A 27,357-nucleotide genomic window follows, 5' to 3' on the forward strand; every position below is an offset into this window, starting at 1 on the left:
TTTATTAAATTTATTAAATTTATTAAATTTATTTAATTTATTAATTAAATATGCCTACCACCATTATTTCCGACCAAAAATTAGTCAATTACATACTTTTAAATTGTTTTAATTAATAAAGTATTCTAAATAAATGTGAATTTGGCTCAGAAATCAATATAATAATAAGTTATGAAAATGAACGTCTCTGTTTTTATAAACAAGCATTCGTCAAAAAATGAAATAAAATTTATAAAGTGTTACTTTTTACCACACTGTCTAATATACACAAAATTCAGTTTTTTAGTATTTGGAGCAATTATTATTAATCAATGTAAACAGTCAATTAATGTAATTTGAATACTGGGATCATATTAATTGGTCCTTTTTAACAAACAATATTTAAACAGTTTTTTTTAATTTTTTAATGAAATAAGCGAACTATATCGACAATAGTAGTATCTGTATTCTTTGAAAATTTGTTACATCTTTAAAAATAATCTAAAATGTCAATATTTCATGGGTATAGTGATAAATGAGGTCTAAATTATAAGAGAATGCATTTTCTACGAAAACTTGAAGAAATGGGTAAAAAATGGTATAATACAATGTGATAGACAATTACATTGTGCATCTGATTCACGTAAAATATATAGGGTATTCTATTTAAATTAAACAAGTTATTGCCGTTTAAAGCTAGTAATTATTTAATATACATTTTTGGACACTCTGTATAAGGTAGTAAAATTTTTATTATTGCAACACAATATCTGATCAATAAATAATCTCCAATAAATATTTAGTATTAAAAACTTTTATACCCTTGGAGAAATGAAGCCCTAAAACTTTTACTGAAATTTCATAAAATTGAAAATATTTCAAAAACGGTAAGGTCTAAGTGTGATAAACTTTAATCAAATTTACCTTTATTTCCATCGTAGAATCTAAAAATAGAATAATATACAGGGTGTTCCATTTAAAAAACTACAACTATAATATTTTTAACTTATTTGGGACACTCTGTACCTTGTAAAAATATTTTTAAATTGTAGCTCTAATAGTCCTTCAAGGAACCCAGAACTTACAGTTTGTAAAGATCTAATCGTTTAGCTACAATACTCCGTGTCGTATGTGGTGAACAATCCTGTATATTATATTTTGAGGTATATTTTTAATATTGCAAAATCCAAAATTGGGTTTTAATTAGCTTTTCATGAAATTTAGTAAAAACTTCAAAAATAAAACTTATCTAGATACTATGGAATGCTCTTTTTACAATTTTGCAAAAAGATTTGAACTTTCTATGTAGACTTTTATAGATATACCTAGGTGGGGGTTAATAATTAATTTTAATTTTATGTTTCAGTTACACAACTCTACACAAAATGCTGTAGTTTTGTCTTCGCTGCAGCTGTCCTCCACTGGATTGTATCGATGCGAAGTCTCCGGAGAAGCACCTTATTTTGAAACTGTCACCGATAGCGCATATATGACAGTCGTCGGTAAGTGTGTATGCCCTTATGGAATTCTATTATACCCCTTTAAAATGTAGCTAACCCTAAAATTTTTATAATGTAAAAGATATATAAATATTTTACATAATTTTGAATATCTATACTATAATATATAAAATCTTTAAGTGACTGACATACGATTAATCACGATCCTGCTCAAACCACTCAACGTAAGAAGCTCAATTTTGGTATTCAGGTCGATTCTAGGGTGTAGAGGTTCGATAAGAAGGGATTTTTCGAAATTCCAGTTCCAAGAGGGTGGAACCACCCCTCAAATATTACAATATTTTTTATTTAAAAAATGGTCAAGTTTCCGAAAAAAACGCTTAAACACGTATATTTTATTTTGTTTTCTTACATATTTTAAGATTTTTTAAAAATATATACAGGGTATTTCGAAAAATCTGGTCATTGATTAAGCACGATCCTGCTTAAAGCGCTTGACGTAAAAAGCTGATTTTTGGAAAACAGATTGACTTTAGGGTGTAGAGGTTCGATAAGAAGGGATTTTTCGAAACTCGAATTCTAAGGGGGTGAAACTATCCCTCAAATATTAAAATATTTTTTTATTTAAAAACCGGTGAGTTTTTTGGAAAAACTCTTAAACACGTATATTTTATTTTGTTGTTTTACATATTTTAAGATTTTTTATAAACTTATACAAGGTGTTTTATAAAATATGACCATTGAGTAATCACGATTCTGCTTAAACTGCTTGACGTTTAAAGCTGATTTTTGGCAAATGGATTGACTGTGGAGTGTAGAGGTTCGATAACGAGGAGTTTCTCGAATCTCAAATTCCAAGAGGGTGAAAACGCCCCTTAAATATTACAATATTTGTTATTTAAAAAACGGTTAGTCTTTCGGAAAAACGCTTGGACAAGCATAATTTATTTGTTTTTTTTTACATATTTTGAAATTTTTCAAAAAATCATACGGGGTGTTCCAAAAAGTTGGGTAATTTCTTAACCACGATTCTGCTTAAACTGCTTGACGTAAAAAGCTTATTTTTGGCAAACAGATTTTTCGAAAGTCAAATTCCAACGAGATGAAACTACCCCTCAAATATTAAAAAGTTATATAATAATATCGCCATATTGTTTTTTCTCATGCTGACATAAATGTGAGAAAATTTTATCCAGTTTGTATGTTAATGGAAATTCTTGCTTTGTTTTATAATCACCATTACAAATGATTAATTCGACGCGAACGGAGTCGCTGGTACACGCTAGTATTTTATATAATTTTGAATATATTTTCTGTATTTGCTAATGACGCCATTAATTTACCAAATTATTAATTATATTTTATAAATAATGTTGCGGACCCGTGTGGACCCGACCTAACCTAACTATATGTCCCGCCCTCAGATGACCTTAACATTGCATTAAAGAATAGATACCGTAATGATTCATTCGGACGTTCGAGAAAAATCGAGTTCTACTGGAATGGAGTAGTACATACGAGAACAATCCAAACCTTCTCTATGCACCTAACGATCTATGGACTATTCTAGAAATCTTTAGCTGTGGGTATAAAAGCCGGCGGCTGGGGCCTAGATAGGGCAGACATAAATAGACGAGTACAGTTGACGCGCTAAAATTCAAAATAAATTCTTTCTAGATAAATCGTTATAAATCGTTTGTAAATAGTTCTTTAAATCTTTTATCGTTATTGTTTTTGTTAATTAGTGTTAAATAAATTGTGTTTAAATAAATTGTGACTTTCTATCCACACGGAACCGACGAAAAACGTAACAATAATATAAAATTATTTTCTATACCTATTGAAAGTAGCGAAATAAAATAAAATTTAAATTATGAATTTTAATCAAATTTCAAATGGAAGAATATTTCTGTTGTGTTGGACTGCCATTGAGGGGTCTTTAGTTTTACTTCAACTATACAAGGTGTCCCAGATATAAGTGCAAGTATTTTAAGGTGTGGTAGATCCGGGCCAAAAGAAACATATTTTGTCTTTACCATTTTTAAAATAAACTGAAAATAACCGAGTTCCCGGTTTCTTAAGAGTCTATTACGCTGTACTGTTCGGTTCGCTCTTCATAAAGTGGGTGTGTGGCCGAAGGAAATATATATTACTAGTGTGTACCCGCGACTTCGTTCGCGTCGGATTAATCATTTGTAATGGTGATGATCAAGCAAAGCAAGAATTTCCATTAACATACAAACTAAGATAAAATTTTCTTACATTTATGTCAGCATGAGAAAAAACAATATGGCGATATTATTATATAACTTGGTATAATATTTGAGGGGTAGTTTCATCTCGTTGGAATTTGACTTTCGAAAAATCCGTTTGCTAAAAATAAAGCTTTTTACGTCAAGCAGTTTAAGCAGAATCGTGATTAATCAATTACCCAACTTTTGGAACACCCTGTATGATTTTTAAAAATTTCAAAATATGTAAAAAACAAAATCAATTATGCGTGTCCAAGTGTTTTCCCGAAAGGCTCGCCGTATTTAAATAACATATATTGTAATATTTGTGGGTCGTTTTCATCCGCTTGGAATTTGAAATTCGAAAAACCCCTCCTTATCGAACCTCTACACCCCACAGTAAATCCGTTTGCCAAAAATCAGCTTTAAAAGTCAAACAGTTTAAGTAGAATCGTGATTACTCAATGGTTATATTTTATGAAACACCCTGTATAAATTTTTAAAAAATCTTAAAATATGTAAAACAACGAAATAAAATATACATGTTTAAGAATTTTTCCGAAAAACTCACCGGTTTTTAAATAAAAAATATTCTAATATTTGAGGGGTGGTTTCACACCCTCAGAATTCGAGTTTCGAAAAATCCCTTCTTATCGAACCTCTACACCCTAAAGTCAATCCGTTTTCCAAAAATCAGCTTTTTACGTCAAGCGCTTTAAGCAGAATCGTGATTAATCAATGACCAATTAATCAATTTTTCGAAACACCCTGTATACATTTTTAAAAAATCTTAAAATATGCAAAAAAAGAAAATAAATTATACGTGTTCAAGCGTTTTTCGGAAACTTGACCGTTTTTTTAAATAAAATATTCTAATATTTGAGGGGCGGTTTCACCCCCTTAGAATTCGAGTTTCGAAAAATCCCTTCTTATCGAACCTCTACACCCTAAAGTCAATCCGTTTCCAAAAATCAGCTTTTTTACGTCAAGCGCTTTAAGCAGGATCGTGATTAATCAATGACCAGATTTTTCGAAACACCCTGTATACATTTTAAAAAATCTTAAAATATGTAAAAAAGAAAATAAAATATACGTGTTTAAGCGTTTTTCGGAAACTTGACCGTTTTTAAATAAAAAATATTCTAATATTTGAGGGGCGGTTTCACCCCTTAAATTCGAGTTTCGAAAAATCCTTCTTATCGAACCTCTACACCCTAAAGTCAATCCGTTTCCAAAAATCAGCTTTTACGTCAAGCGCTTTAAGCAGGATCGTGATTAATCAATGACCAGATTTTTCGAAACACCCTGTATACATTTTAAAAATCTTAAAATATGTAAAAAAGAAAATAAAATATACGTGTTTAAGCGTTTTTCGGAAATTTGACCGTTTTTTAAATAAAAAATATTGTAATATTCCACCCCCCTTTTTACCCCCTTAGGGGATGAATTTTTAAAAATCCTTTCTTATCTTACGTAAACATCATAAAAGGAACCCCTGTGCAAAATTTCAGCTTTCTAGGGTCAAGGGTTTGGTCTGGGCGTTGATGAGTCAGTATCAGTCAGGACAGTCAGATTTATATATATAGATATTTCAGAAATCTGCCTAAGGCTTAGCTCGATCCTGTCGTGTTCCACCCCCAAAATTCCAAACACACGTGCTTTGATTAAGGCTTGATTAGGGTTTGCAGAGCTTCAGCATTTGTCATAAAATAGCGAACAATGTGTTACAAAACCATATAAATTATATATCACTGTAATCACAAAACTTCAATCTATTTCCGTATTATAACGGAATTTTAAATTATGTCTTCTGAAAACATAAGAAATATATTGTTGATGTTTGACCATCAAAATCTTAAAAATAAATAAGTTTTCTAAAAATGTGCTACAATAGGGATTAAGTATAATCCTTTATCTTTAATTTCCTTCTTCATTTTGTGTAAAAATACCTAGTCAGTTTTACATAAAACGTTAAATGCCGAACGCTTATTTGCTACTCTTTCGGACTAGTGAAATGGACTCTTAAAATGAAGTCGTATGAGAGATTTTTTCTTACCTCTTTTACAGGGTGTCTGAAATGTGCCATCTTTCGTGGGGAGATTCCTCATGTAAAAATAAGATTTATTTTTCATATCAACATTGGCCCGATTCGGCTTTGTTTTGTAGTTACAGGGTGTTATAGTCTTAATATTCTTTGGATTTATTATAATTTTCTTCCAAGTAATTTTAGCGTTTCGAAAAAAATAAGTGCTTCATATTTAAAAAAAAAAGCTTTATGCTAAAAAAGTGGAGATAAATTCACCAGGGACGTACATATGGGTTATCACTGGAATATTTTTCAAAGAAAACATGTGTGCCACTGATTTTTTGTTTCTTTTGATATCAAAATTGAGTAGGTCGTTTAATGTCAATTAAAAGCTATCTGTTGATATTTTGTCAAATTCGGTCTTCTTGATGAGATAAACGCTATTTTATGAATCACATTTAATAAAATTAATAAATCATATATTTTACATAATTTATTATTAAATATTATTACTATTTGTCCAACCTACAGCAATTTTAAATAAAAAATAATAGTATTTAAGATAATTACAAAAAACCTAATTTTAAAAAATTTTAACATCCTGGAACTTTAAAACTATGCATTTCCATAGCCGTGTTTATAGAAACTTTTTTTCTTATTTTTTGATGAGGAATCAATGAGTACTTATTTATAACTTTCTCAAGTTAATGATATTATTTTTTTTAAGGTTGCTATTAAACTTGAATCAAGGCAAATTAATAAAATTGCGTTTATCTCATCAAGGAGGCCGAAATCGACAAAATATCAAGAGACAACTTTTAATTGGCATTAAACTGCTTACACTATTTTGCTAACAAGAGAAAAAAAATCAGTGGCGTACATGTTTTTTTAGAAAAATATTCGAATACTTGCTTACACTATTTTGCTAACAAGAGAAAAAAATCAGTGGCGTACATATTTTTTTAGAAAAATATTCGAATGATAACCCATATGCACGTCCCTGGTGAATATGTCGACACTTTTTTAGCATTAAAATACGTGACATTTATAGTAACTTTTACCGTCAAAATTTTATTCGAAACACTGAAAGTACTTGGAAGGAAGTTGTAATTAATCGAAAGATTTTTAATACTTTAACACCCTGTAGCTACGAAACAAAGCAGAATCGGACCTATGTTGATATGAAAAATAAGTCTTATTTTTACGTGAGGAATCTCCCCACGAGAGATTGCACATTTTTTTTAAACAACCTGTAATTATCTTCGTTTTTTAGGGTTCCGTACCCAAAGGGTAAAAACGGGAACCCTATTACTAAGACTTCGCTGCCTGTCCGTCTGTCACAAAGGTCTATCTTATGAACCGTTATAGCTAGACAGTTGAAATTTTTACAGATAATGTATCTATGTTGCCGCTATAAGAACAAATACTAAAAAAAGAGTTAAATAAATATTTATAAATAAAAAAGTACTTTCACTAAATATTATCTTTTAAGTAAGAATTTTACATAGATTCTTTCAAGTCCTCGGTGGCCGCGTGGTTAAAGCGTTCGGACCTTACGCTGCTATGACGTCGGAGCCGTAGTAAGGCAGGTTCGAATCCTAGTCAAGGCGACTTTTTTTAATCGTTTTAGTATTGAAAATACTTCTGGCCGCGTTTATATGGGACCCATCTTTGAAAAAACGACATGCTAGAAGCAACATGGGTTCAATAACCTGCCTGTCAACACGTACTTAAGTTGAATAGAGCAAGGTCGAGTCTGGACCGGCGGATAAAGAAAGCGATATTATTTTAAAAGAAAATATGTCAAGGCATGGGTTGTTAGGTACAGTTTGGCTATTTAAATCTAACTATTTCCGTATGAGAAACAAGGGGCAAATTATACGAGAAAGAGCAAAATCACATAAATAATAAATTTAGACTAATAACCATATTTTTTATATGATTATAATTTTTTTTAATTATCAATTTAGGACAAAGAAAAAAGCTTGCATGGGTTTCCACCGCCAACAGGCGTTAAAACAAATGAATCCAAGTCGTTGTCAAATATTTATTGGGATAAGTTGATAGCTTTTACCGTTTGAATATTTTATAATTCAATTACTATACACTAATTAATTAATTTTAAATGTATATAAATAGGCACTTCATAGAGTATACCAAATATGTAAAAAAATTCCAATAAAAAACCACAAATGGCACATTAAAATCTGCATTATCTGAAATCAAACTATAGATACCTAAACGGCCAATCAGCCAGACAACAGTCATAAGACGCCGACATCGATAACGCGATGAGCAGTTCTTAATAATTATTCCGAGTTAATACTTCAAGTAGTATTCCTTCAAATAAATTTTAATTTAAGTATTGTTAATACATATAGTCATATTAATGATTATAGCCTGTATGATTTCTAAAATAAAAAATCCAGCGTGTTTTTATCAGAATAATTATTAAATGATGTATATAATAGTTAATATTTATTAACTTCGTAAGTGTTATTTTTGAATACAATTATAGATTTAATAATTAAATAATTATCTTAAGTTTAAATTGTGGTAAACTTGTTATGACTTTCAATCATTTATATTTAAAATCTTAGGGAAGGTAATATAGATTTTAGGCAGAAGAACTCAAGGGAAGGACTGTGTCACAAATTACCTATAACAGATGCGAAAGAACACCGAATTACGCGTTCAGGTTTCTGTGACCTTCAGAAAGAATTCATAGACAATCCGCATCAATGTATAGTTTGGGTTATTATTTGTTTGGGTGAAAATAATCTGCACCAATATGTTATCGAGGCATACAAAAAGGTCCACAGACTTCGAGGCATATGAAAAATCAAGTCCATTTAGCGTGTGTCGCACTTGACCAATTTTTAAAGTTTGTTTCTCTCTGGAATATTTCTGCCGAACATATCCAAAATTAGAAACTACTCCGTATCGGTATTTCCCAGAGCGCGTTTTAAGGTAGTCGACGTCCGAAGTAATCGGCCTTGTTCCGCTTGTGTCTCTACCGATGCAACCGGAAATTCTTCCGGAACGACCGGGTGGCTCGACGACGACGGCCGACTCCATCTTCCAATTAAATGCCAAACCAGCTGAGCGTACCCAGACCGCCACGAGATTTAGCAATCGGCTGTCATTACGCTTTTCCGCACAGGATTATTCGATTACTTTATGAAGAGAAGGGTGCTCTAGTTCCTCGGTTTGCTTGTTGCGTTTTATCATTATCGATATGAAAAAGACGAATTCCTTGCAATATTTATACAGTTTGTTTGATTTAACAAAGGAAGGTTCTGTTTGTATTAGTTTAGAAAAGGTCTATACCTGTCTGTGGCGGATTCGTCTCTTGCACTGTAAGAAAATCTATAAAATAAAATACGCTCAGATACAAAAAACGCAATAGAGAAATTTTTTGTCAAATTTAAAATGTTATATTTTTATTATGTTTAGCCCTATTTCCATGATTTTTTTACCAAACTGTATGTAATTATATCAACTTTAATTCGAAAACTCAGTTTTTTTGTTAACTTTAGTAATTGGCATATTATACAGGGTTAATCGAGGGGTTGTTTTATTGTCCTAACTTTAAAACACCCTGTGTAATAATTGTGTAATCATCAATGCATGCTTTCGCTAATTTTTAAGAGCGAAATGAACTGATCATGATCAATTTGCAATTTTTTCAGTTATTATTACTTTTGATGTAATTTTTTAAAAAGACGAGATGGTATTGGTGACTATTGTCGTAACGTCATATTACGCTGCATCGGATACTCTACCGGGTGCGTCTCAAAAGTGGCCTTTAACTTTTTTATTTTTTCAGATAAATAAACGAGATTTAGTATGTTAGTATATGACATAAATTAGGATTGATTGGTGTATTCAATTGTTTTGGTCACTTCCGGTTTTCACCGGAAATGACTACTACTTTTGATTTTAAAATGGAACCCTCGGTATTTTTTTACTCTATTCGATAGAAAATGACATTCTGAATAGAATGACATCTCATATGTAAACTTTTGACATTCTCGCTTAGTAAAAAAATGTATTTTAAAATGCAATCTAGGGTGCCATGCCTATGTTAAAAACACTTATTCTTCATCAAGGAGCCTTGGAAAAATAGATTTGATCGTCTAAGGTTTTTAGTGTCTTGTCCTGGCCAGTTAGAAAATGCTCTAATCGTATTTTTAATCATATCTCAATTTTTTCAGATGGAACGAGGGTGGCTCATTAGCATATTCGGAAAAAGCATTTTTTACGAATAATTTGATACCACACATTTGATATTTCAAGTCAAATTTTCGTTACGAACCGCAAGTTTTAATTTCAAATAAACCATATGCGAAAATGTCAAAAGTTGACATATGATATGTCATACTATTCAGAGTGACATTTTCTATCGAATAAATTAAAAAAATACCGGGGGTGCTAAAAATTAAAAGTTGTGGTCAATTTCGGTGAAACCGGAAGTGACCGAAAACAATTGAATACGTCAACCAATCCTAATTTATGTCATATACTAACATATCAAATCTCGTTTTTTTCTTACTAAAAAAATAAAAAGTTATAGGGGTGAGCCAGTTTTGAGACGCACCCGGTATACTAAATTAAAGAAAGACATTAAAGACTAACAATACAGTTCTGGTTTTAATAAACATTAATAACGATAACAGAAGTAACGATATTATGGAAAACATCTGTAATACTGAAGTATACAAACAGAAAAAAAAAATTAAAAAATACCCTAATACTTTGTATTGCCCTGGCTGCTATAACTGCCTGTATACGTTTGAACGTTTGTTCATACCGTCATGGAGGCTGCGTATATCATATTGCGTTATGTTTTCCCATTCTTTTTAAGAACCAAGCGAAGTTTATTTAATGAAGATGGTAACGCTTCGCGACCTCTAACCCTTCTTTCAAGCATTTCCCAAACGTCGAACATGATGGGCAGTTCATAGTAGTATACAGGGTGGTCCGAACTGTATTCCGGAAACTTCGCCAGCATTTTCTGCAGATAAAAATAGGTAAAAAAGTTCGTATAAATGTATGTACATATCAATATGACTCCTACTGGTAGAGGGCGCCACCTACATGTGTTTTAACTGTTTTGAAACGTAATAACTTTTTGTCCGTACCTGTATAAAACTACCGAGAGAAAAATATACATCTCTGTTATTTTTTATGTAAAAAATATCTGTTTGTAAAAATCGCTACGAGCAACCGTTCTCGAGATATTTAGAATGGAAGTAGTCAATACATGCCATTATTGACGAAAAATAAACACGTTGAGTAGATAGTTTTCTCACTGAAATAATAAATTTGGGAAATTTTTATTTTTTTAAATTAATCATAAATTTTTCTGCAAAAATATGATGATAAAACAGTTTCTATTACACTTTTGGAACAAAAACTTTCAAATTTATGATTTCAGTCTAATAACTATTTAGTCAACATGTTTAATTTATGTCAATGACGAGAGGTATTGATAATTTCGATTCCAAATATCTCGAAAACCAATACTCCAATTTTTTCCAAGAGATATTTTTTTACGTAAAAAACGTCGTAAATGTATATTTTTTTACTCAGTAGTTTAATACAGGTACGGACGAAAAGTTATTACTTTCAACCAGTTAAAAAATATGTAGGTGGCGCCCTCTACTAGTAGGAGTCATATTGACATCAAAATCCCAAATTTCTCATATCAAAAAACTCCCAGACACCAATTTTCATCCAAATATTGACGTTACTGCAGAAATTATTTAGAAAAAATCGAAATAAAAATGAAACTTCTACACCCTGTATCTCCGAAACTAAGCATTTTAGGGCATACATTTATACGAACTTTTTTACTTATTTTTATGTGCAGAATATGCTGCCGAAGTTTCCGGAATACAGTTCGGACCACCCTGAGTTCACAATAATCACCAAAGCTACATTGTCATATTGAAAAAAAAATAAAAAATAAATTATTATTTATTTATTAAAAAAACTGCAAATTGTTGGTGGCAAGTTCATTTCGCTCATGAAAATTAACCAAGGCATGTATTGACATGATTCAAAAAACAAAATGCTCAGGAGACATGGTTCTGACCCTAAAATTATATTTCAGGAAAATTTACACTGGTTGGTAAACACTGCTGCGTTAGATTTTTTTTTTTAGAATTTAGAATGAGTGGGAGGGGGGTTAATCACTTCGACCTTACAGATCCATTGTGTCCCCCTTTCTTGAATCATAACTCATCATACAGTCCCAGGGCTTTGACAAAAGCCAGTATCTGGGACGGTTTTATAGAGGGTAGTTCTCCATCTCCAATATCAGTGGTACCAAAATTCATGGCACGAATGGTTGTCGTCTCGGCGCACTCAGTGATGAGGTGTACTGGTGTTTCCCCATCTTTCCCACAGAATCTGCATTCGCCGTTTCTTCTTAGTTTCAATCTACTGAGGTGTCCATTGAGGAGACAGTGTCCTGTTAAAAACCCCGTGACAATCCGAAGATTGTTCTTACTCAGAAAGATCTGTGATTTTTCTTGATCATAAGCCCTCAGAAACTTCTTCGAGTGTCTTCGAGTATTGCAAGATTTCCATTCCAGGTTGCGCATGGAATCTTCCAAGTTCTTGAGTTCCGCCTTGAGTTGGTTACCACTTGGAAAGCAGAACGGTTCTGGCCCAGTTAGTGGAGTGTTCGCTCCTTTCCTAGCTAGATTATTTGCTTTTTCATTGCCTTCTATCCCTTGGTGAGCAGGCACCCAGTGTATGAGGACTTTGTTTTCTTTGCCTAATTTATTCAGCTTCTCTATGCATTCTTTGACCAATTTCGAATTGATTGATACTGAGTTGATCGCTTTTAACGCTGCTTGACTATCAGACAAGGTGGCTATTTCTTGTTTCCGATAGTTCCTATCTAAGATAAGTTGTATGCATCTTTCGATAGCGTAGATTTCTGCCTGTAGGATACTAGGGTAAGTGCCGATTGGTTCGGAGTATTTAGCTCTCGGCCCAAACACTCCGATCCCTGTTCCCGTATTGGTTTTGGAAGCATCAGTATACCAAGTTATGGTATGGTCTTTTAACTGCTGGGCAAGCGTTTCGCTCTTCCAATCCTTTTTATTGCTCAATACTACATGGAGATGTTTCTCAAAGTTGTACGTTCTTAGCATATCGTCCACTGGGAGTTGCAGGAGTGGTATTTCCTTTATGAGGGTGTTCCAAGCCCCTGATCTGACAATTCTCCCAGTACTAATTCCGTTAGTGACCATTCTAATCAATGTCGCATTGGCATATCTACCAATGACAATGTGCAGTGGTGTTAGATCTAGAATGACCTCCATTGCTGCTGTTGGACAGGTTCTCATGGCTCCTGTGATGCAAACACATGCTAGTCTCTGGACTTTGCATAGGTTTAGCCTTGCCGTCCGTTGCTCTAGTTTTGTGTACCAGGCAACTGCTCCATAAGTAATCATCCAGCGCAAAATGTTAGGGGAGCAGCCCCATCTATTTCCGGCCAGTCTTCTGCATATCATGAGAGCCTTTATGGCTTTGCTGGTAGTGTTCTTAATATGCCTGTTCCACAGGAGTTTACTGTCCAGGGTTATTCCCAGGTATTTAACTTCCTGTGTTGGCAGTATTTCCTTTCCATCTAGTTGGGTTCTTTTCAAGTTTTTCAGATTTCGCCTTCTGGTGAATGGCACTATCGCGGTTTTGTCTGAGTTGATACTCAGCCCGACACTGCTGCGTTAAGCTTCATTCAGAACCTCGCAATTAGTGGAATAATAAATTAGTGGTTTCAATTAGCATAGAAGTTTGTTCGTCTAATTTGAATGTAAGCATTCAGAACGTTAAAATTAGTGGTAGGAATTTTAATTAGTGGAAAAAGTGAACAAGCTTTTAACTTTTCCATTAATTATAATTCAAAATTTGCGACGAATGTTATTTTGGCTTTTGATTGTCATCCGCCAACAGAAAATGTTGTTAGAAATCAAAAGTTTATTGTTTTGTAAGCTAAATATTAGTTTTTCTCTATGGATACAACTGATTACCGCAAGCTGTTGCCAGAATATTCTATTAATTTTAAATGTGTTTTAGACATTGTGAATGATCGTAAACTAAATAGTATAAAGTGTAATTGAAACCACTAATTTATTCCACTAATTTCCAGGTTCTGATTGAAGCTTTAATTCACAGGAGACCAGCTTGTCAACAGTGATTTACTAATAAACAAATTTGTCTAACGGACAAAACAATGCTTAACGTTTCGGGAAAGAGATATATTCCCATCGTCGGAAGCAAAAAAAAACAGAAAGAACAAAGAAAAAAACTATTTAAAATATTTAAATTAACTAAACTATTTAAGAACACTTTAGTTTTTTCTAGCAGATATGTACGTCTATAAAAACCGTTGGCATTCTGTTAAAATGGCATTATATCAAGTTAAACTTCAAAATTAATAAGTACTTAATCATGTAAAATCAAAAAGCCTCAAACTTTCTGTATGATTATTTTTTATGTTTTTAAGTTTTATGTTTTTATAACATTTTCCAGAACATATTGAAAAACTTTTGACCTACATTTAAACAGATCAGCTGATGAGCTCAATTTTAGGTTATCCAATTCAGTTGAGATTTTACTCAAAACAGTAAACCTTGATGTAATTGTTAGTAAGAAATCGCGTTATTAGAACTCTGAATTCCAAAATCCATTAGAAACAATTGATTGTAGTTTTTTGTTCAAAAACTCTTAATATTTCTGCTATATTTTCTTCGCAGACAGTATGTGAAAATCTAGAAGAAGTCTAGAAGTTACACGATAGCTGAAAAATGTAAATGGATGATTTTTTTAATATTTTTGAATGAACAAAAACAAGCCTATGAAATTTTTCTTATTTAAACATCTTATAAAAGATCCGAAAGTTTCAATACCTAAAGTAGTTCTTGAGTTATCACGATTACTGACGTTTTCTCTTTGTAAAAAATGGGTACCTTAACGATATCCTTATAATTCCATTTCAGATGCTCAGAAATATATCTAATGATTTTATCTAGTTATCTTTTCGAAAATAAAAGTCTTTTAAAAATAAGCGGTTTACGATCGTGATTTTACTTGACTTGATAGGAAAAGGCGTACCGGAGAAATGTGGCAATGCCGCAACAGCACACCGTCGCGTTTCTCTCACTCCGACTTAATAAGATCCCTATGCGATTTACTTCCACACATGTAAATGCCGACCCAAAAGTAAAAGTTGCCAGCGCGGTATAAAGTTACCCACTCGTAGAAGAAATCTGTTTAGCATAATTTGTTAAATTGGTTTTGAACAATTTAAAATTACTATTTTACGTATTGCTGAATGCTAACTGATTTTTAGTTCAGTGTCAAGAATCAACGGGATTAGTAGCTTTTCATTTGACGCATTTACTAAGTCAACCCAATATTATCGTAATGTCTTAGCTTCACGACTAATGCTTTCCATTACAGAACTGAATGTAATACAAATAACATTGATATTCAGAAATTGGTAATCCGTACGCCTTGTCGCACAAGATTATTTGATTATAATGTATGAGTGATTTGCTCCGATTTCTCAGTTTGTTTTGCATATATTCAGTAAAGTCGGTGTAGTAGTATGGCTAAAATCGAAAGTTTAAAATTGATGATATCAACTCAGTTTGCTAAAATATGATAATTATTAAATATGGTAATTATAGTAATATAATATGCAATCTTTTAGGCCTCCTGAGTTATGCGGCGGTCGAGCAAACCTTTTCTTTCGCGTCAATTGAACCGAACAAATCAATAATTAACAAGTGGTCCCTCTAATAAATCTTATTTATGGAAAGAACATACTGGTAAAAGACTAAATCACCACAATACACTAAAGCACTTTTACTATGGACGCGCATTTCGCTAACCATATTACTATCATCAGCAGATGATTAAAACTAAACTAATATCTACAAATTGAGCGTTTATATACTCACTCAGTTGGTTCTGAGTGGGGATGGCAAAACTAGCCAAGCGAGTCAAAACCAACCAAGGGTAATAATTACCGAACCTAGATCAGTAGGAATAGAAAACTGGAGGGCCATTGTCTCTGTTCATACTATCTTTACATTTATTAATTTTGACTCTCTCATATGCATCTAATTGCCTGTAATTTGAGTTTAACTTATTTTAGATTATCAATATCTATACAATATTCTTTATCAACCATATGCTGAGCAACTAAAAATTTATCCGGTCTACTATATGTTATCTGAGCTATATGTTCTTTAAATCTAGTTAATATTGATCTTCTAATTTGCCCAACATATTTCTGATTATAATCTTTAAATAAAATTTCATAAACACCCGACCTAGTGGAGGTGCTTTATTTTTAGGATTAACTAATTGTTGTAATTTATTATTAGCACTATACACAAGTTTATCATTGACATTCATAAAAATTATTTTTAAACCACGGAATAACCCTCTATCAAACGGTATTGAAATATATTTTGACGTAGGTATCTTTCTCCACTTGAAAAGTCGAATTTTCAGCAATCGCAAACTTATATATACGTTTTCTAATTATTTTATCCACTAATGAAGAAGCTTATCCATTACACTCAGCTACATTCCTAATGTAATTTCTTTCTATTTCAAATCTTTCGTTGGTAAGTGGAAAACTAAGTAATTTAAGAACTAAGAAATTTAATGACACGACTCATTGGGAACATATCTGCATTTAGTGGTATTTTTTCTATAGATATCAAACTCCAGTCAATTAGTAGTATTTCTAATAACTAATATAAATATAGAAATGGTAATCTATCGTTCTCAATTTCATAGGTAAATTTAATGGAAGGAAAACGATTTAGAAACAAAATTATCTACGGTGCTAGAATTTGTTTCTCTGTGATGTGAATGTTTCTCTCTCTTTCTCAGCCTGATTTTGAAACTTTTATATATTTTATTGTGCAGGGGAAAACCCGTCACATAAGTGGAGAAATCGTTCTGAAGAAAACCGCTAGCGCAAACTTTCAAACCATTGTTTCTTTTATACCAAGATTAAATAGAGTAGAGGAACAATGTCATTTCGACTGAGCCGCCTCTTTCTTTTATTTCTCGACAACTTTAAGCAAGGAACTTTTGCCTGAGTTTGTAAATTTCAAACGCCGCTTCCATGTCATTTAGAAAAGGAGAAGAATTTGCCTCAACTCACCGTCTACTATTTTTAAAACGACTCCCTTCGTTAACTTTGAAACTTAGCCTGTAATAAATATAAATATATCTGCAATTGTTTTTTCGAATTCCAAAATTATTGAGGTATATTACCTATAGTTCATACCAAATAAACTTTTAGTCACGTGATTAAGGTTGACCGGCACAGCGTTGCCCCCTTTTACATATTTTCCTTCAATCAAAATATTTTAGGAAACAAAAATAAATTAATTATAAATATATAACACCATCAAAAACATAGAATATAAAAAATACCTAATTCTCGCAACACAATTCTTCCACTATAAAAAGTTGTGAGATCTTTTATAAAACCATGTTACAGTTTACAATTTCACCGTAACTTATTTTACTTATTTTGCTTATTTTTAGGAATAAAACTAAAACTTACTTGAATAACTTGAATAACTTGAATAATAACGTTTAATTAGCTTACTTCTTAACTGTACATATAACTTCTAATAATATCTTATCTATTAAATCTCTTCACCACAACAATTTCTTGGGATGGAGTTGTCTCCGATAACTGTAATATAAAACCTCATTAATAAAATATCAATTTGTCTGTTTAAAACCTACCTTTCTTTCTACAGTGGTTACTAATTCTGTATTTAGACTTATGCTTGTGTTAGGATATTTTCTTGGCATATTTCTTCGGAGGATTCTTGAACATCGACTTGATGTGATTATCTTTTGTCTGTTTCAACGCAACAAGTGGGAATGTTGGGTCTACAATATACATATGGGTTAAGGATTTTATTATGTATTTTTCCGGTGTGTAATCAATTGGTTTACCTGATTATAGTTGATTTTTCCCTAAATTTCATCTTGTTTATATTACGATTTACAGACTGACGTTTCAGTTGTTGTCAGCTGATCTTCCAGCGTTGAAGTTTGATAGATGGATCTTGTAAATTAGATTTTCGATCTTTTTAAACGTTTTTATATATGATCGCAAACTGTATTAATAATTTTCCGAAGATATTATGTTCTTATAGGGATTATTATAATTTTATTATGATGTAATAAAATGTTTCACTCAATCCGTATGCATTAAATAAAATTTTACATCGAATTTTATTTTGGGTCTTTTGTTTTACTGGTTGCCTGTGTTAGACTTTGGGTTGGTATCTTGGAGTCCAGCGTCTTTTGCGGATTTTGCAAACACGCGTCCTTTTTTTCGACTTTGAACCATCTTGGTGAAAGTAAGCGAAGCCTTCTGATCTCTGCCGAAAATAAAAGAAAGAAATTCTAGTGAAATTTTGGCTGGTCGCCGTTCCATATTGGGATTGTTCAGTAGAATTACGGTCTTGGAATTCATTGAGGGTCGAGAAGACCGATTGGCAAGAAATTGAGCTTGGCCTGTGTAGTTGGAATTCCGGGGAAACCTTGAAAAGGGATATCTTTGTTGGTTGGGTAAGAGACATTCTTAGGTGTAAGGTTCTCTTCTACAACTATTTATTTTAGAGGACAGGAGTTGTAGATGGGTGCGTGGACGTACTGGGATGAGTACGAGGACAGTTAAGGAATCCTTTTCCATGGAGTAACATGCGTTGAGACGCCATCTTGTCTTGGAAGGTCCGCATGGTGGAAAGGGTTCTTGTTCCTTGGCGCTTAGTGATGATTACGGTTTAGCTTAGGATTTTTATCAATTTTTTGTACTGGATTTGGTACTGCAACTAATGCCATTGTGACGTGAATGCCACTGTGACGAGGAATGCCACTGTGACACTGAAGACCAGCAATCTGGATTTTCTCATGGACTGACTGGAACGATCACTGGATGACAGATAAGACTTTAATAATCTCTTATTTTATTGCGTTTATGATTGATTAAAATTTATTACATTAAATATACGATCGTATGTGAACTTGGTATACCAGGGGATTTTTACATTTAAATTTCATTTTATTCTTTATAGACTTAATCATAATCACAAATACGCATCAGGGTTGTTCACAGTTTAGTCACAACAATATTTTGTGACACTATTCATGATTTATTTTACGGATGGTTCATTTTACTAGTATATATATATATATATATATTTCATTATTTTGTATTTAAATATTTGCTACATTTTATGATAGATCTTGGTAATTTGTTTTAACTTTAAATTTAATATTTATTAAACGAATCCAATACATTTTGGACTTTTCAATCAGTACATTTTTTCCATACACTTCCCTTTTGATATCGCTTGTTCTGTGCATATATATTTTACTTAATTATTTACTGAGCTAGCTGGAACCTATTTGGAATTACTTGGCAATTATAAAAGAAGTTTTTATAATTAAAAATAAAGTTTTTTAATTAGAATAGAATATCATACCGTGCAATTGTCATTATAATTATTTCAGAAATAAAGTTAAAAATAAAGTTGACTAAAATTGATACTACTACTGGCATTTTTTTACATTCCATGTTTTTGATGGGATCTCATTTCTTGTTGTAGGTTATCCTCCTATTTTTTTCTCGGGTAATATTTCATTAAAAATAATATTAATGAAGTTTGGCTAGCAATAATTCATCAACTTGGATTATCGTAGTTTTTAAGTTATACTCTAAGTATAAGTTAAAGCTACCTAAAATTCGAAATTTGAAGTTTGTTTAGGTTCGCCTCTATAACTTTTTTAATTTTTTTAGATAAAAAAAAACAAAATTCGGTATGTTAGTGTATGACATAAATTAAAATTGTTTTCGGTCACTTTCTCTTTCACCGGAAATAACTAATACCTTTTAATTTCTACATAACACTATGGGTATTTTTAACTCCATTTGATAGAAAATGACATTTTAAATAGAAAAAGCATTACATAGTTTATTATGTTTATTAATTTCCCATATTTTCCATATATTTTCAAAAGTTTAGTCATCACTAACTCGATTGAAATTTTATTATACAGGGTGCTTAAATAAGTACAAATCTTTTTAGGCGTAGTATACTATTTCTACCCCAGAAAAATGTCAATGATTTTTTTCGCAAAAAACTGAAAATTAGAAATGTTTTAATTTTTTAGTCAAAAAGCATAATTTCTTGATAATATGACAACATAGGTAGTTAAATTTACAAGAAAGAAAACCCAGAACAGATTCGGTGGTTCTCAAAATTTGAGGATTTTTTTTTTAATTTTCAGAGTAAAATAACTCAGCTTTTTGGACTCATTTAAAAATGACAAAGAAAAAATATGTTTCTTTTATCGAGATATACCAGTTCCGAAAATATTTACACTCAAGTTATTTAAGACTCACCCTGTGTATACAATTAACGAAAAAATACGAAATGTTTTTTATAGGTATTCATACTGCCGCTAATAGGAACACGACTTAAAAGTGATATTGTGTTCATTGAAAGCACAAACAATATTTTCCGCCTATCAAAATTCATTATGCAAATGAAATGCAAAATACGACATAAGCCACATCGAGATTTAACTATCAAAAGTTATTATGGACAGTCGCACCAGCTTATTCAATTACTCTAAAAGGTCAAGCTCAACGTAATTCAATTTCTCTCACCTGTTCTATATTTCCTTTCCTTTTTGGGTTAACATTGAAACTTTTATATATTATATAGCTCAGTGAAAACTCGTCATATAAATGGCGATTCCATTTCTGGGCCAATCGCCAGACAAAAACTTTCAAGGCGATATTATTCCTTTTATACAAGAAGATTAAATATTGTAGAGGAATAAGGTCAATCGAACAGGGGCTTTTCTCCTTGTCCAATCCATCAATACAAATATTCCGTTGGTTTATAAATTCCCGACGAATAAGTATCTTTATTTCAAATAAAACACTAATTCACCACAATACACCAAAACACTTTTACTATTGCACTAGATGCTAACATGGCTTTTTACATAATTTAAAAATGTGAAATTATAACTTATACAGAATTATAATAACACTAGTTGAAGCCTGGCGCAGGCGCGTTGAAGCCTGGACATCAGGAAAAATAAATACTTTTTTTTAATTAAATGAAAAACAAAAAATCCAGCAACGACAGTTTTTAGAAGAGCCAATTACCTATCTTTTAGTAAAAAAAGCAACTTTCTAGAGCAAGTCGTTACTTCAGTAGAGACGATACAGATAAATATTAGCATTTTATATATTATGTAGATAATATATACCGAGTGCGTCTCAAAAGTGGCTCACCCCTATAACTTTTTTTATTTTTTTCAGATAAAAAAACCAGATTTGGTATGTTAGTATATGACATAAATTAGGATTGATAGACATATTCATTTGTTTTTGGTCACTTCCTGTCTCACCGGAAATGACTGCAACTTTTGATTTTTAATTGGCACCCTCGTTATTTTTTTACTTTATTCGATAGAAAATGACATTCTGAATAGAATGACATATATATGTCAACTTTTAACATTCTCTGCGCTTAATAAAAAATCGTATTTTAAAATTCAATCTAGTGCCATGGCTATGATAAAAACGCTAATTCTTAATCAAGGAGCCTTGGAAAAATAGATTTGATCGTCTATATATAAAATAAATAATAATTTTAGTGTCTTATCCTCGCCAGTTAGAAAATGCTCAAATCGTATTTTTAATCATATCTCAATTTTTTGGAACGAGGGTGGCTCTCGAATAAAGTAAAAAAAATACCGAGAGTGCCATTTAAAAATCAAAAATTGTAGTCATTTCCGATGTAACAGGAAGTGATCAAAACGATTGAATATGTCAATCAATCCTAATTGATGTCATATACTAACATACCACATCTGGTTTTTTTTTAACTGAAAAAATAAAAAAATTATAGGGGTGAGTCACTTTTGAGACGCAACCGGTATAAGAGATAAAAGTTCTATGCGGTATTGCCAGATTTTGCATCAAAATTTCAAACCGCACAAGTAGGTGTTTACGAAAAATGTTGCATCTAGGGTTGGAACTTTATTTTTCACAATTAGTTACTCATTTTACTACAGCTGTAATAGATTCTTAAATGGATGTCTAACAGAAATAAGCATTATTGAATAGCTTAGATACATTATCTTCGTTTATTATTTTATTTCTCGTACGAACCGGCAACACTGTATGCCGCTTTCTATTCTGTCTCTCTGTCTGTCAACTGGCCGAATATATTTATCTCTGTCGTATGCATTAAAGTACAGACCACGGAAATAAAGTGGTCAGGGCTAAAACACTTGATCTAGAGATGCTCTTACATTGCAATTTGTTATAAATTTCATATTCTCTATCTTCAAATACAACACCGTGCCCTATTTAAATATTCAATCACTCACATAACTACATAACAATATAAAAAAGTGTTTGCACTTGAACCTACTAAACTGAAGGATTTGAAGGACATGTTTGAAAAAGTGACATAATTTAATGCTGTTTTAATATAAATATTATTTTCAATTTATTTCTGTAATCTGTACATTTTCTGTTTCCTCAATAGCTTGAAAATTTTGTGGAATACCACCCAAAATACACATTTTTATGCAAATGCCTAATAATGTTAACGCAAAAAAATTATTTAAGAACAGAAAATATGTTGAACTTAACCAACAATTCGGATTTATAGTGGTTTACAGTAATTTTGTCAAGTTATACTAATATTCTCGTTAATTATTGGTTTGAAATAAATATGACAGTGTCCTCCAATGAAAATGCGAGTTACTAACTCTAGTAATTCTAATTCTAAGCTGGCAACTGTGCGAGATGCTTGGACCTAGACCGTTATTCAGAAGCTACAAACCTATCGATGAAAATATGTATGAAAATTTACTTACAACCTATTTTATTACAACACACAACTAGAAGATATTGGTATACTGGTACAGTATCAAGTTTATTATAGTGATTTTCTTAGTCGCGTATGGCACAGATCGTTACCCAGAGCGAGTTAAATTATTTTACAAAGGGGTAGATCTACCCCGAATGGGGTAGCTGTGGTTACTACACTGCCGTTACTATTTTTCTTGACACTAGCTCGTGTCACAATAAAACATCTATTTTTTAAAGTATTTCTATATCTTTCTTTGGACTTATTGATAAACTTTATTAAAAACAAAACTTCGAGAATACTTACATAATATATCCAACTACAAGAATCCATCATGGAAATGAAATATGAGTAAGAAAAGAAGACACATCGGAATTTAACCATCAAAAGTGATTACCGTTTCTCCCCCGCAAAATTATTCAATTATTCTAAAAGGAAAAGCTCATTGCAATTCGATTATTCTTACCTGTTTTCAACCATTCCTTCTTTCTTCCTCAGTTCGAGTTTGCAACTTTTATATATTATCTGGCTGAGGAAAAATCGTTCACATAAGTGACGAAGTCGTTTCTAGGCGAACCGCCAGCAGAAACTTTTCAAGCGTTATTTCCTTTATACCAAAAGATTAAATAGAGTAGAGGAACAATGTCATCCTGACTGAGCCTTTCTTTTATTTTTACTGCTCGGCGACTATAAACATGGCGTTTTTAGTTTGGCTTATAAATTTGAAACGCTACTTCCACGACTTTTCTGCAACAAAATTTTTCTACAATTCTTAACCAAATTATATCTGAAGCTATTTATTTCTATTTTGGTAGAAACTTTTGGGTCGCAATCATTTTTGAAGTGAAGCTTCTTCACGCGCCGATTTAAATGAAATTTGGTGTATCGATAGATTGGACAAAGGCCAATTTTACTGTGTACGACACGTGTCACTGTGACAGTTTCGACGTAAGAAACGTCAAAAGTCGATGTCGTCCGATCGCGATCAAATTTGTTGGGTAGGCTATGTGAGCGACGGTGCACACGGTCCCACCCTGCAAAGTTGGATACGACGTTTCGTTTACATCTTTATCAGGGTGTGACAAAGGATTTGATATTGAAGAAAAATGTGGGTTGATTTCGATATAATTGGGGACGGGCTACAGGATGACGCCCTCGACGTTTCGAACTGATGCTTCTAAATGGACGAAATCATCAGGATGTTTCTTAATTATGGGTCGATTATTGGAACCAAACTTGGTACGTGGATAGTCAACGTGCAGACAGACACATATATAGACAGACGGATACAAACGGATAGACCTCAGACGGACAGACGGGAGTAAGAAGTTTCACTTCAAATATGCGTTCATAGCGCACACACAATTTTTTTATTACATTTACCTTTCAAAGATTTCTTTCAATATATACTACTACTGCCATTACTCGCTGACGAGTATTTGACACACATCAAAAGATGGTTGCGCAAGACGTTTCCTGTCATGAGCCTTTCTGTGACTGAAAAGCCCGATACGTGATGTTATCTCTCTTCCGCACTCCGGACATTCAAAAATCTCATTACTTTGTTGCCTCTTTACTTTTTGGTTGTCATTATTAACTGAATTCACAATTCTCCTCCATTGCGTTCTATTGTGCGCTGCTTCCTCCTACTGATGCTGCTTACTTAATCCCTTTAAGTTTTCATGAACAACATCCTTGTATCTTTTAAGTTGTCCACCCGGTTTCCTCTTACCCTCTACAGGTTCACCGTAAAGATTTCGGTAGGCGGTTTTCTTGCATCCTGCATACGTGGCCAGCCCATCTTAAGCGAGATTTAGTAATCATGACTTTAGCGCTCTCGCAGCTTGCTTTTTTAAGGACTCATACGTTTGAGACATGGTGGTACCATTTTATTCTTAAAAGTTGTCTAAGGTGTCTCTGTTGCAACTTGTTTAATGCGCTCGTGTGCCGGCGGTACAGCACCCAAGTTTCGCTTCCATATAACATGATGGGGATTATTACTGCTCGATACACTGCAAGTTTCGTTTTTGTGCTCAAGTCATGATTGTAGAATACCCTGTCTTTTAATTTCCAGAATGCTCTCAAGGCGCTGCTAATTCTGTGCTGAATTTCAGTGTCGATGTTTGCCTTTTCCGAAATCAAATTGCCGAGGTAATTAAATTCCGACACATATTCCAATAGTTCTTCTCCGATTTTTATAGCGCTGTTATGATTTTCCGGGGGAGTGCACATGATTTTTGTTTTATCGATGTTCATTTTAAGGCTCAAAGTCTCGTATGCCCAGGTATATGTGTTCAGCATTTCCTGTAATTGCTGTAACGTATTTGCAACTAGAGCGCAGTCATCAGCGTATTTGAGTTCTGTGATGAATTTTATACGTATTTTTGCTCTGAGTCTTTTTATGTTGAACAGACCGCCGTCATACCTGTATCTAACACCCATTCCTCTCTCCTGCAGTTTGCTGTCCACTATAATAGAGAGCACTGCCATGAATATGTTGAATAGGAGAGGAGCTAGAACACATCCCTGCCTAACTCCTGTATTTATCAGGAAGGGATCGCTCAGTGATCCATGATGTGACACTCTCAACTTGTTGTTGTTATGGAGGCTTTTACACACACTAAGAAATTTGTTAGGCACTCCGAACTTTTGCATAATTGCCCAAAGTGCATCTCTGTTTACAGAGTCGAATGCTTTCGTTAGGTCGATGAATGCAACATGAAGTTTACTCTGCTGTTCCTTTACTTTTTCCTGTTAGGTGTTAGTTTGTTTTCCTATTAGGTGTATTTACATTTACATGTATTTCCAATTACTGATCAAGAATATAATAAATATTAATTTATACTGAAATTGAAACCTAACCAAAACTACAGATATTTTAATTATTAAGTGTTTGCTTTAGATTTCAAATTAGGTGAAATGCTGAATAAGTCACGTAGCTGAATAATACAACATTAAGTTGATGACAATGTCTGTATGTATTATTAACAATAGCAACATTATATACTTATTCACATTTTTTTATTCAACTTAAACACATTTAACAGAAGGACAGAGTAGCGTGGTATATGTATTATTTACAAGAGTGAATTTCTTGTTAAAATATTTGAATCTGATTGCTCGTTATATGCGTTTCTGTATATTTTATTTTGAAAAATATATCCAAATATAGGCATGATGTTTTCTTGGCTTGTTATTTCTATGGTTATAGAGTGCTCATTGTTGTTGTTTTCCTCGCAACTGCGTTAGTAAACATTCTCTAAAATCTGTTTCTAGGAAAATATTTTCGATACTCATGATAAATTATCTTTCAAAAAGTCCTATGGGTATTTCGCAACTTGGCACTGTTAGAAAGTCTACAAAATAAAATAATTATTTTTTGTATGCACTGCTGCGTTAATCCGGCGGAGACCAACTTGTCAGCAGTAATTTACTAATAAACAAATTTGCCTAACAATAAAATGCTTAAAGTTTCGGGAAGTATATAGGTTGAATCTTACTATACCTTCCATATCAGCTCCCTTCCGTTTCCCTTCCGTTTACATAAAATATTATATCATTTAAATGAATAGGACCAATGCGCACTATCCGTTCTTTTTCCCTTCCGTTCCATATTCTTTCCTTCCATACATTTTTTTGGCGCACGGACTGAAGCGTATCGGAAACAGCGTTGTCAAGTTCTTACATTTGTACCAGCTCTCTTAAAATTTTGCTAATAATTATTTATTCTTTCACCTCTTAATTAAATCTATTAAATTTTTCAAAAGATACAAATTTTAAAATAAAACTTTCGTAATGATATAAATTGTACAATAAAAAGTATGGAACTGATACGGAACGAAAGCTTACGTATAGCGTCAATACAATAAAAAATACGGAACGGATATAGAATAGAAACGGAAGGTATACTGAGCATCAACCTTATCTCTTCCCGTAGTCGGAAGCAAAAAAAACAGAGAACAAAGAAAAAAAACTATTTAAAATCTCTAAATACAACTATTGAAAAACACTTCAGTTTTTTTTCAACAGATAAGTTTCAACCGTGTTCTTGAATAGTTGTATTTCGATATTTGAAATAGTTTTTTTTACTTGTTCTTTGTGTTGTTTTGATTCCGATGAAGAGATACATCCATAAAGGTTTTTTGTCTGTTAGGCAAATTTGTTTATTAGTAAATCACTGCTGACAAATTGGTCTCCCTTGTATTCACGCAGCGGTGTTTATAAAAAATAATTATTTTATTTTGCAAATTTTCTTACTTACTGAAATAGGAAACTCGAAAAAAACTAGCTACAGTTCATACCAAATAAACTTTTAGTCAGGTGATGAACCTTGCGATTATTAAATTCATTGTTGCCAACCATGGATATATTCGGCGCCGTGCTAACTAGCTGGAATTTAAATTTCGCGCTGGGTATTCAGGTGGTAGCTCTGCTGTAAAAAATGTCAAGTTGCAGCATTTATTTATTTATTTCCTGACATTGTTATTCGTTTTTACACTATAGTTTTGTATTACCAGTTTTTATAGTTTAAATGAATTGTTTTGTGATACTTTAAGCCTGAAAGTGTTAACTGGCAGAGTTTGCAGTCGGACACTGTTCTTTTTAGAACCTCTTTTAGTGTGAAGTGTACAAGATAGCTTCATAGCCGTAAAAAACTCATCGCAACTTTATTAGAATATTTTTAATGG

General features: G+C 32.4%; 1 protein-coding gene across 1 annotated transcript in view; it reads left to right on the forward strand.

Moving 5' to 3' along the window:
* The window catches only part of LOC115874240 (endothelial cell-selective adhesion molecule-like), a gene marked incomplete at its 5' end in the record, with an annotated part of 101,474 nt that overhangs the window by 48,062 nt on the left and 26,055 nt on the right, over positions 1-27,357 (forward strand). Inside the window, 1 exon segment of the mRNA XM_030889342.1 lies at positions 1,346-1,481. Within this exon segment, the coding sequence (XP_030745202.1) occupies positions 1,346-1,481 (136 nt within the window).

Source organism: Sitophilus oryzae, unplaced genomic scaffold (assembly GCF_002938485.1).
Source record: "Sitophilus oryzae breed Bouriz unplaced genomic scaffold, Soryzae_2.0 scaffold_1015_pilon_pilon, whole genome shotgun sequence".
In the NCBI taxonomy this organism is placed as follows: Eukaryota; Metazoa; Arthropoda; class Insecta; order Coleoptera; family Curculionidae; genus Sitophilus; species Sitophilus oryzae.